This window comes from Chanodichthys erythropterus, chromosome 10 (genome assembly GCF_024489055.1).
Source record: "Chanodichthys erythropterus isolate Z2021 chromosome 10, ASM2448905v1, whole genome shotgun sequence".
NCBI classification, from domain to species: Eukaryota; Metazoa; Chordata; class Actinopteri; order Cypriniformes; family Xenocyprididae; genus Chanodichthys; species Chanodichthys erythropterus.
The window spans coordinates 1,602,056-1,614,608 of record NC_090230.1 but is presented as its reverse complement, the minus strand read 5'-3'; the positions used below and the strand labels follow the sequence as shown (position 1 = coordinate 1,614,608).

General features: G+C 36.4%; 1 protein-coding gene across 1 annotated transcript in view; it reads left to right on the top strand.

Annotated features, from left to right (window-relative positions):
- Positions 1-12,553, top strand: part of slit1b (slit homolog 1b (Drosophila)) — a 69,261-nt gene that overhangs the window by 50,479 nt on the left and 6,229 nt on the right. Inside the window, exons 32-35 of the mRNA XM_067399295.1 lie at positions 4,674-4,899; positions 11,154-11,284; positions 11,366-11,520; positions 11,598-11,898. Coding sequence (XP_067255396.1) covers positions 4,674-4,899; positions 11,154-11,284; positions 11,366-11,520; positions 11,598-11,898 — 813 coding nt within the window. The remainder of the gene's footprint in view (positions 1-4,673; positions 4,900-11,153; positions 11,285-11,365; positions 11,521-11,597; positions 11,899-12,553) is intronic.

The window sequence follows — 12,553 nt, the reverse complement described above, 5'->3', positions numbered from 1 at the left end:
GTTTGATGTCATTTTTACAGTATTGTTCTGGTAACCAGAGCTGCCGGTATTTTTCCGTAGAAACAACGGGATTTTTTTTACAGTGTAGGGTTTAATATGTATTTGGCCCACCCTTTGCAGCTATTACAGCTTTAACTCTTGTGGAAAGGCTTTCCACAAGGTTTAGGAGTGTGTTTATGGGAATTTTTGACCGTTCTTCTAGAAGCGCATTTGTGAGGTCAGGCAGTGATGTTGGACGAGAAGGCCTGGCTCGCAGTCTCCGCTCTAATTCATCCCAAAGGTGTTCTATCGGGTTGAGGTCAGGACTCTGTGCAGGCCAGTCCTGTTCCTCCACACCAAACTTACTCATCCATGTCTTTATGGACCTTGCTTTGTGCACTGGTGCACAGTCATGTTGGAACAGGAAGGGGCCATCCCCAAACTGTTCCCACAAAGATGGGAGCATGAAATTGTCCAAAATGTCTTGGTATGCTGAAGCATTAAGAGTTCCTTTCACTGGAACTAAGGGGCCAAGCCTAACCCCTGAAAAACAACCCCACACCATAATCCCCCCTCCACCAAACTTTACACTTGGCACAATGCAGTCAGGAAAGTACCGTTCTCCTAGCAACCGCCAATCCCAGACTCATCCATCGGATTGCCAGACAGAGAAGCTTGATTTATCACTCCAGAGAACACGTCTCCACTACTCTAGAGTCCAGTGGCGGCGTGCTTTACACCACTGCATCCGACGCTTTGCATTGCACTTGGTGATGTAAGGCTTGGATGCAGCTGCTCGGCCATGGAAACACATTCCATGAAGCTCTCTATGCACTGTTCTTGAGTTAATCTGAAGGCCACACGAAGTTTGGAGATCTGTAGCTATTGACTCTACGTGGCCTACCACTTCGTTGCTGAGTTGCTCTTGTTCCCAATTGCTTCCATTTTATGATACCACTAATAGTTGACCATGGAATATTTAGTAGTGAGGAAATTTCACGAATTGACTTATTGCACAGGTGGCAACCTATCACGGTACCACGCTTGAATTCACTGAGCTCCTGAGAGTGACCCATTCTTTCACAAATGTTTGTAGAAGCAGTCTGCATTCCTAGGTGCTTGATTTTATACACCTGTGGCCATGGAAGTGGTTGGAACACCTAAATTCAATGATTTGGAGGGGTGTCCCAATACTTTTGACAATGTAGTGTAAATATGTTTCATATTTGTATATTAAGTATGTAAATATATATTTTTTTCTATATATTTTCAATAGGCTTTTAAATAAAATATTTAATATAAAAATATATATAATATAAATTAATACTAAAAATGTTATTCCCATTCTGTATTGTATTTTTGTCATGATGTTTCTTGTTCATTCCCCGTGACAGAAACTTAAAGTAGTCCTATTAATTAATTCAAAAATACTTTAAAATGCAGTCAACATAGAATGACATCAGCTCTTAAATGGTGAGTAGACATGTGCCGGTATGCAGTAATACGATATATCATAATAATTAACATGCACAATATTGTTAGTGTGGGCACTTCAGAACAGTACAGTGAGTAATTATTTATTACAGATTACTCTGATTTTTAGAATGTATTTTAAAAATACTTTTCCCATCAACTGGTTAAAATTCACAACACTGCTGTATGCTGCATCAAGAGGCATGCACACTTGGTATAGCGCTAATGGAACAGCAGACATGCAGCCGTTACCCCGGTAACCCCCGTAAAAAAACAGCTGTGCTGCTTTCTGTTTCTGAACAGTAGCATATTTAAATGTTTTATACAGCCATTCAGATTTTTGTACTCGCAGTGGTGTTCATCACAGCACCAAATAGGCCCACATACAGACTTGATAGGCTATTCATTTTCAAACTTAAACATTTGAAAATTTTAATCTGGACTACAACATGCCCTAGATATTGATTGAAAATTTTGATTCCTTTTTACTGTTTGGTAACACTTTACAATAATGCTCCATTAGGCAAATTAACATTAGTTCATTAGTTAACATTAATTCATTAGTTAAAATAAACCTACAATAAAAAAAAAAAACGAACACATTTATTACTCTTAGTTAATTTCAACATTTAATAACACATAAAAACTTTTTTTGTATAAATGATCCAAAATCAGTTTTTGAGCAAGTACATAACCAATCAGTGTTCAAAACTATCTCCTTACCTTAGCTCGATTCACAACGGTAAGCATGAAATAATGTTTTATAATCTGACTGGTACTGGTAGGATTTCGCAGGAAATACAAGTTTGCTGACGTTTGTCTTTGCGTTATTACGCAACGTCTGTAAACAGAAAGGAGTCCTGGCTAGTAGGCTATATGGTGTGTGTAGATGCTGCTGGTGGTGCATCTTTTGTAGCCTCTTCTTACCGCAGCTGGAATGTATTTAAACTTAAGATGGTGGCTTGTAGTCCAAAAAGTTCAAAACGACAATCATCATCGACAACTGTGGCAAAAAGTAAAAGACTTCAGACTGCGGAAAGCCTACAGTAAAAAAGGGAAAGCAACCGGGCCTGTGCGAAAACAAGAATAAATGTCGGCATGGCTTTTGAAAGGTGGGGTGACCTAAAAATGAATGCAGAGATGGCTATTTTTCTGCTGGACAGGTAAGACATGTCAATGGTTCATTGTGTAATAAGGTAACAGTAGCACATTTTCGCTTAATCCATACAGTTACGGATAAAGGAAAATACACAATACATACATGTAGTACGCAGTGTTGATGTTTTTAACATTAACAATTACAGAACAATTATAGAAAGTATAACAATAATAATTTGCACCATTGGTTGCACGATTTATTGTAAAACTTTTTTCAGTTGGTCAGAACAAAAGTGGATTTCATGTTATTTACTCCTTCAGATGACATTTTCCGGTGAAATGTCTTATTTTGGACATGCATACAAGACGTAGCATCCACACATGAAGATCCACACTGGTGCATTGACTGACAACCCCCACACATAGCTGCACCTCAAACATTAGATTCATCCGTGCTAAGGAGCCATGCTGATGCGCAAACCACGTGAAGATGATAATTCCACAAATCACTGTAATTGCAGGTTTCAAACTAGGGTGGCGACAAAGAGGCAAAACTAACGGACTGCAGCTTTAAAATCAAAAGTTGTAACTGTATTATTTAATGGGCTAACATGAACTAACAATGATCAGTTGTATTTTTTAAGTAATGTTAAGAAGGAATAATAACTTCTGTAACAAATGTAGCTATTGCTCATTGTTAATGTTAGTGAATGCATTGACTAACATTAACTAATGAGACCTTATTGTAAAGTGTTACCTATTGTTCGTTATAAATCTTTTGCACTTTAATCTATTTCAAACCTTCTGTTTACTTTATACATTTTTTGTGTATCGCTTTATTGTATTTAAATGTTCAGAGTTCTTTTTGTTATAAGAAATAAGTTATTAAACCTGTTATAGTATGAAAACAACACTTATTTTAATGTTGTGATTATACCATATACATGATAAAAACTTCAGCAATTATCGCAACATAAAAATTTTATACCATCACATACCTAAAGGGGCTCGCACACCGGACGCGAAGCTCAGTGCCGCGCAGTGCCGCGACACGTCTTTAAAATTCAAACGCGTTGTTTTCTATGAGTTTACACACACCGGCGGCGACATTCGGTGCCTGTCCGCGCTGCCCAGAAAACAACAGAAAACAATGCGTTCGAATTTTAAGACGTGTCGCGGCGCTGAGCTTCGCGTACGGTGTGGGAGCCCCTTAATGACGAGCATATTTTAGTTTCTAAATTAAAATTATTTTGATATTTTTTGGGAAATAAAAAAATGTCAGGGTGGTACAGCTGTCCTGATATCATAATGAAGAAAAAAAAAGTAACCAACATGCAGGAAAAAAAACTTAAGATAATTTGACCTTTTTATGACAAAGTAAGGTTAATTTATGTTGTAAAATGTCATGTGGTATGACTCTTTGATTGGATTTGAATTTATTGCCATATCAACTTCACTGATTCAACAAAAAATAGAATACATACAAACATTTTATCAAATTCAACTTGACTGAAAAAAGACTGTCAAAAAAAGACTGAAAATTATGTATATATACGACTCTATTGTATACAAGATTTTTTAAATGTACTTTTGATAAAAATTGGGTCCATCTTACAAAATAAGTCCTTCAAAGTTTGTCTTAATAAAAACTGGGCCGATGTTTTATTAATTAACAAGTTAGTGCTTTTCATTCAAAACATCTTCCAAAAAGAGCAAAATAAACTCATGCATTTGGTCCATTACATTGAAAAATATATAGAACTTTCCCAACATAAATTATTACATTTGAATACATGAATTCAAGGTGTAAGGAAAATACGTTATTAGTTTATACTCAACGGTTACATCATATGACATTTTTTGAATTTTTTGAAATTTAAATTTCAAAATTTAAATTAAAAAAAAATGTTTAAAATGGTATAAACCTTTTCAAAAACGTATGAAACCCATATGAACATAAAAAGTACATTTCTAAGAACTTGCAAAATAGAGTTTTCTGGGATTTTTCATTTGCTTTTATTATGGGCAATTTTATTGGTCAGTTGTACTGTGATTTCTATACACTGTTGTGCTGTTTGATATCTGTGGTCACACTGAGGTCCTCTGACCATGTTTTGTTGCAGTGGTCGGTTATGTGAGGTGTCTCTTTCTCCATCTGGCTGCGAGTTGTTGCACTGTGAGAACAACGCCCCCTGTGTGGAGAGTGATGGTTCTGCAGCCTGTCAGTGTCTCTCTGGGTTTGGGGGGCCACTCTGTGAGAAGCTCCTCAGTGTCAACTTCATCGACAGAGATTCTTACCTGCTGCTCAGCGATGTCAAAAACTGGCCACAGACCAACATCACTCTACAGGTACAAAAAAGCTAACAGTTCGTTAAATAACGGAGATCATTTGATAATTTTTGAAGAGATGAAGAAAATAAATGAATGCGCTATTGTTGTGGCAGGAATTATTGACTAAATTAATATCTGTCTAGTCCACCTTTCTTGCCCTGTGTCTTAAACTTTGTTGTCATGACAACAACATTTATTCTATTGGCTGTGCATGAATTGACAACAATTCTCGTGTCATATGTTTCCAGCAGTTGTGATACTGTGCAAATGAAGTCATGTTTTAAAAAATATTGCAAATATACGCAAATAAATAAATATTGAAAATAAGTGCAAATAAATATGTAGAGGAATAAATATTGCAAATAGATGCAAAAACTAAATAAACATTGCAAATATATGCAAATAAATATGTAAATAATGAATTAATCGCATCTAACATAAAAGATTGTAAATATATAATATGTGTGCGTGTGTGTGTGTGTGTGTGTGTGTGTGTGTGTGATTATATACAGGTGCTGGTCATATAATTAGACTATCATCAAAAAGTTGATTTATTTCACTAATTCCATTCAAAAAGTGAAACTTGTATATTATATTCATTCATTACACACAGACTTATATATTTCAAATGTTTATTTATTTTAATTTTGATGATTATAACTGACAACTAAGGAAAATCCCAAATTCAGTATCAGAAAATTTGAATATTACTACAATACAAAGAAAAGATTTTTTAGAAATCTTGGCCAACTGAAAAGTATGAACATGAAAGGTATGAGCATGTACAGCATTCAATGCTTAGTTGGGGCTCCTTTTGCCTGAATTACTGCAGCAATGCGGCGTGGCATGGAGTCGATCAGTATGTGGCACTGCTCAGGTGTTATGAGAGCCCAGGTTGCTCTGATAGTGGCCTTCAGCTCTTCTGCATTGTTGGGTGTGGCATATTGCATCTTCCTCTTCACAATACCCCAAAGATTTTCTATGGGGTTAAGGTCAGGTGAGTTTGCTGGCCAATTAAGAACAGGAATACCATGGTCCTTAAACCAGGTACTGGTAGCTTTGGCACTGTGTGCAGGTGCCAAGTCCTGTTGGAAAAATAAATCTGCATCTCCATAAAGTTGGTCAGCAGCAGGAAGCATGAAGTGCTTTAAAACTTCCTGGTATACGGCTGCGTTGACCTTGGACCTCAGAAAACACAGTGGACCAACACCAGCAGATGACATGGCACCCCAAACCGTCACTGACTGTGGAAATTTTACACTGGACCTCAAGCAACGTGAATTGGCACACAATCTCCTCTCTTCCTCCAGACTCTGGGACCCTGATTTCCAAAGGAAATGCAAAATTTACTTTCATCAGAGAACATAACTTTGGACCACTCAGCAGCAGTCCAGTCTTTTTTTGTTTTTAGCCCAGGCGAGACGCTTCTGACGCCGTCTGTTGTTCAAGAGTGGCTTGACACAAGGAATGCAACAGCTGAAACCCATGTCTTGCATACGTCTGTGCGTAGTGGTTTATGAAGCACTGACTCCAGCTGCAGTCCACTCTTTGTGAATCTCCCCCACATTTTTGAATGAGTTTTATTTCACAATCCTCTCCAGGGTGCGGTTATACCTATTGCTTGTACACTTTTTTTCTACCACATCTTTTCCTTCCCTTCACCTCTCTAATAATGTGCTTGGAATTTTCTGAGATACTGAATTTGGGATTTTCATTGGTTGGATTTTTCCTAGTTTCCTTAGAAATATATCAGTCTGTGTGTAATGAATGAATATAATATACAAGTTTCACTTTTTGAATGGAATTATTGGAATAAATAAACTTTTTGATGATATTCTAATATGACCAGCACCTGTGAGTGTATGTGTGTGTGTGTGTGTATATACACACACACACACACACATATTTTTATAAACTTTTCTTAGGTGTGATTAATCGCGATTAATAGATTTGACAGGACAAGTAAATAACTATTTGATATACGCAAATATACGAAAATAAATAAATATGTAAATAAATAAATATATTGCATGCATAGGTAAATAAATAATAAATGTACAGTATCTCAGGTGATCTAGAAAGTTTTTCTTTCTCTCTAGAACTCCATTTTGCAGTACGTTTGTGTATCAGTGTTTTTTTTTCTTTCTATTAATAAAAAAGAATCCTGAAAAATATAACAGTTTTCACAAAAATTTACATTTCATTAGCATCAAATCAGCATATTGGAATGATTTTTGAAGGATCATGTGACACTTAAGACTGGAGTAAACACATGAATAAATGACATTTTTGGCATATATATATATATATATATATATATATATATATATATATATATATATATATATATATATATATATATATATATAATATATAATCAAGCTGTAAAAAAAAAAGCTTAGTTTGGATCTGAGGTGACGTGACGTCACAGGGGCACAATTATTTCAATACAGCTGCCTCTGGAGCAACAATAGGCTTGTTTGAGGTACATCGGAGCTGCGCAGACTGATCTGTGTATGAGATTAAAGTACTGCAAGAGCGATTGGAGAGCATACGACTCCTTATGCTTTTGAAACACTCTCGCTGTTGATGTCATATGCCGATCGGTTTGAGCAGCACCAATGCATTTTGAACAAGCCTATAGGCTACTTTTACATCATCGCATTGTTGACCCCACCCACTGGTGTTCATTCGATGAGCAGTGAATGGATCTAAAGTACAAACCCGATTCCAAAAAAGTTGGGACACTGTACAAATTGTGAATAAAAACAGAATGCAATGATGTGGAAGTTTCAAATTTCAATATTTTATTCAGAATACAACATAGATTCAATTAAATTCAATTCACATTTATTTGTATAGCGCTTTTCACGATACATATCATTTCAAAGCAGCTTTACAGAGAATGTATGTCAACATTACAATTTAAAGAATGCAGTTAGCAAGTAATGTAATAATTTAGGCAATTAGTTTACAATCACTGTTAGCAGTTTAACTAAACGTAGAAGCAGTGAACTCCTGGAAAAATGAATTACATTAACAATAATTAGGATATAGAAATTGTGCAATGTGCATGTTGATCCAGATGATTGCTTCTTCTGAAATCCTCACAGGAGTTGGCGCCGTCTCTTCATAGGTGTTGGTCATCTGAGGTCTTCTTAAGAGGCTGGATCCAAACTGAAATTGGATGACATATAAAATGTTTAAACTGAGAGAATGTATCATTTTAAAGGGTCATGAAACCCTAAACCAAAATTTCTGAGATTTTAACAGAGGTATGTGTGTTGAACACCATTGAAGACAATGTTAGCATCTGTTAGATTTAATAGTGGGGGGGAAATGGTTAAATTTTAGCTTTTATACGCTATTTTCATCTTCCGGGTTTAAAATCTTCATCCTGTCCACGTCACAGGCTGTGACGTGGCAGAGCACGATAGTGCTTTGATGACTCATCGGTGTTTCATAATTATTAACGAGACTGAGTTTTTTTATCCAATGAGAAGACACTCTCTTAATTATTCATGACACCACGTGGATCTTTCCAATGACGAGGACGGTAAACGGCACTAAACAGTGAGAGAGACTGACTGACTGACAGTGCGTGTCCGTTGGCGCGGAGCGAGCGGGTAAGCGCGAGTGTTTTCGGTTCATTCCTATGGAAGTTGAGCCACGCGTAAGTTAAATGTGACTGGTCGCTTGCTCTGCTCCAGTCGACATGCAGCCTGACTGACTGAGCGTGTTGCAGGTTCGGCATGTAGATCTATGCTATGTACGCAAGGTTTTTTTTTAAGCGTTATTTTTTTTTTTCAAATATATGCATGTATAGTGTGTATATAAACAACTATATATTTTATAATGACTGTAATTACACATGTACATTAATATGTTTTAAATAGAATTACGATTACTGTAGGATATATGTAGCAGGCATTCAGTAACTCTTGAAAAGACAAAAATAAAGTGTCAGTGTATTTCATTAGATTTTAACTTTTCTTTTTTTTTTTTTATGTAGTATTTCCTCATGTTTTACCACTGATTTTTAGTGACAGTCGATATGCATGGGCTACTGGCGATGAGAGTTTCCCCCCTCTCCTCTCCTCTCCCCTCCCCTCTTCTCACAGCCACCACGCCCATTTAAGTTGCATTTTTCAAAAAGATTGTGAGCTAGACTTGAGCGGAAAGAGGGGGGTTTCATGACCCTTTAAGGGAAAAATAAGTTGATTTTAAATTTCATGGCATCAACACATCTCAAAAAATTTGGGACAAGGCCACGTTTACCACTGTGTGGCATCCCCTCTTCTTTTTATAACAGTCTGCAAACGTCTGGGGACTGAGGAGACAGGTTGCTCAAGTTTAGGAATAGGAATGTTGTCCCATTCTTGTCTAATACAGGCTTCTAGTTGCCTCTTTATGATGCACCTAATATTTTCTATGGGTGAAAGATTTGGACTGCAGGCTGGCCATTTCAGTACCCGGATCCTTCTTCTACGCAGCCATGATGTTGTTATTGATGCAGTATGTGGTGCAAGGTCTTCCCTGAAAGAGACAACGTCTGGATGGGAGCATATGTTGTTCTAGAACTTGGATATACCTTTCAGCATTGATGGTGCCTTTCCAGATGTGTAAGCTGCCCATGCCACATGCACTCATGCAACCCCAAACCATCAGAGATGCAGGCTTCTGAACTGAGCGCTGATAACAACTTGGGTTGTCCTTGTCCTCTTTAGTCCGGATGACATGGTGTCCCAGTTTTCCAAAAAGAACTTCAAATTTTGATTCATCTGACCACAGAACAGTTTTCAACTTTGCCACAGTCCATTTTAAATGAGCCTTGGCCCAGAGAAAACGCCTGCGCTTCTGGATGATGTTTAGATATGGCTTCTTTTTTGACCTATAGAGTTTTAGCCGGCAACGGCGAAAGGCACGGTGGATTGTGTTCACGACAATGTTTTCTGGAAGTATTCCTGAGCCCATTTTTGAATGTGTAGCTCCCATGAAATCCAAAATGAACCAATATTTGACATGACATTTCAAAATGTCTCACTTTCAACATTTGATATGTTATCTCTATTCTATTGTGAATAAAATATAAGTTCATGAGATTTGTAAATTATTGCATTCCTTTTTCATTCACAATTTGTACAGTGTCCCAACTTTTTTGGAATTGGGTTTGTAGCTGTTTAGGATAAGATTGTGATAATAACAAGATTGTTGTTCCTGGCTTTGGAAAAACATCATTCCAAACCTGCTGATCAGGACAATGTCAGCGAAAAATGAGTTCAGTTTATTTTTAACAAACGTCCTATTCACGTCAGTGCTGACTTGCGTGTTTGTACCGTACATTTTACCAAGTCACAATACGATACTGGCTTTGCACAAAAACTTTTGGTCAAAGAACAGGCTGTACCAACTGTTCTGGAAACAGCAAGGACCCCGCAAACTGTAAGTAATGTATTTAATTTTTAACCCGGCAATGACAGTTAAATTAATAATGAATAATCCTGGTATTTTTACTTCAAAGAACACTCTCTTTATAATGACTGAAGCTGTCAATCACGCATCGCGAGTTTATACTGTACATTTTACTGTACATCGTGTTTGCATTGTTAGTTATGGTGAAAGTATTTCATGAGAGTGCAAAATTGTGTTGCAATGACGAGATCACTGCAATAACACGATCAACAGACTGCCTGTCATCTGATAAATGTTAAACACTGAAACCTTCCATGTGATGGGAATATATCTAAATATAATCCAATAATCAACACTTTTCGTGATTCGTTAATTTCAACAGCTGTAATAGTAAAAATGTAGCAAAAAACATGTCAGCCAATCACAGCAGTGGGTGTTTACACTGAAGTCTCACAGCAGACACGCCCCTTTAAACAGAGTGTTCAAATCAGAGGGGTAAAATCAGGGTAGAAAATAGCCATTTATTTCTAAATTATGACAATTTTTGATGTAAAAATCATTAACATTATAAGTGCACCTCAGGAAACAGAATAAAAAAATCCAGTTTATGATGACCCCTTTAACATATATTAAAACATAAAACAGTTATTTTTAATTGTAATAATATTTCACAATATTACTATTTTCGCTATATTGTGAGCCTTGGTGAGCAGAAGAGACTCCTGTTAAAAACCTCTTTTTAAAAATATTAAACGGTAAACTTTTAAACGGTAGTGTACTTAGAATATTAACAACTTGGTGTGTTTGGTGTCAAACTTTGATCTTTATTGTACTGACATGCTCACAAAACTTTCTCTCAGGTCTCCACAGCTGAGAACAATGGGATTCTTCTCTACAATGGCGTCAATGACCACATTGCTGTAGAGTTACATGAAGGGCATGTCAAAGTGACCTATGATGCAGGAAGTCAGTCAGGCAACACTATTTACAGGTGCAAAAAAGATTTTTTAAAATGTTTTAATATGAAAATATCTCTGCTGTAATTCACTGCCTCATTTACCTGTTTCCACAGTTCTGAAATAGTGAATGACGGACAGTTTCATACTGTTGAATTGGTCACTTATGACCAAATGGTCAACCTTTCAGTTGATGGAGGGCTTCCTACTACTCTGGACAGCTTGGGACACGTCCATCCCCTCACCAGAGATACTCCACTATACGTAGGGGGTAAGATGTTTACCTATAACCATGTATGGTGGTCCTATTCCCCGCTATTATCTCTAAATGTATGTTTTTCCCATCAGGTATGCCTGAAAATGCGCAGTCTCTGTCTTTTAACCAGTGGCCGCCTCTCAATGGATCCAGTTTCCAAGGCTGCATACGGAACCTCTACATTAATAACGAGCTGCAGGATTTCACGCGCACCCAGATGAAGCCCGGAGTGGTGCCGGGGTGCCAGGCCTGTCAGGAGCTGCGCTGCGTGAATGGACTGTGTCAGCCAGCCTCTGCCGTCGGGCCTGTGTGCCACTGTCAGCCGGGTTGGGGCGGCCGGCACTGCGATCAGGACCTGCTGGCAGCCGCTACCAACCCCTGCCAGAAAAACAAGTCAGTACCTGTCCCTTCATGTGCCTGTTTCAAATGAAACAGAGGAAATAATATATATAATCATTTATATACGCCCCTGATATACATGTTTTTCTACATTTACATTACATGCATTTGGCAGATGTTTTTGTCCAATGATTTAATTAAATAATCATTTTAAATGATTGGTCAAGGTTATTTAATATGAAAGCCTAATATATACTTAATTAATCTATATTTTATATTAAATATTATGCTTTTATAATGCATAACCATGCCAACTAAAAATGTATATGTAGATTAATTATTTAAAATGTATTTATATGATTTTTGTTTTTATATAAAATATAAAACATTTAAATTTTATCAATAAAAATACTTAATTGTATTTATTTATTTTATGTTATTATATTATATTTTTATATTAAATGATGTGGTAATACTAAATATTTGTATATAAAACAAAATATGAAAAAAGGTTTTGTGTAAAAAATATATAAAATACATTTTACACATTATATATATATTATATATACATATTTTTCTATTCTATTTTAATAGACCATTTTTTTTTTATATATAAAAGCCAAACAAAATATAACATATTTAATACAATTATAAAAGGTTTATAAAAAAATGTTGGTACAGGTTTGAATAGAAAACATTAAAATGCCTT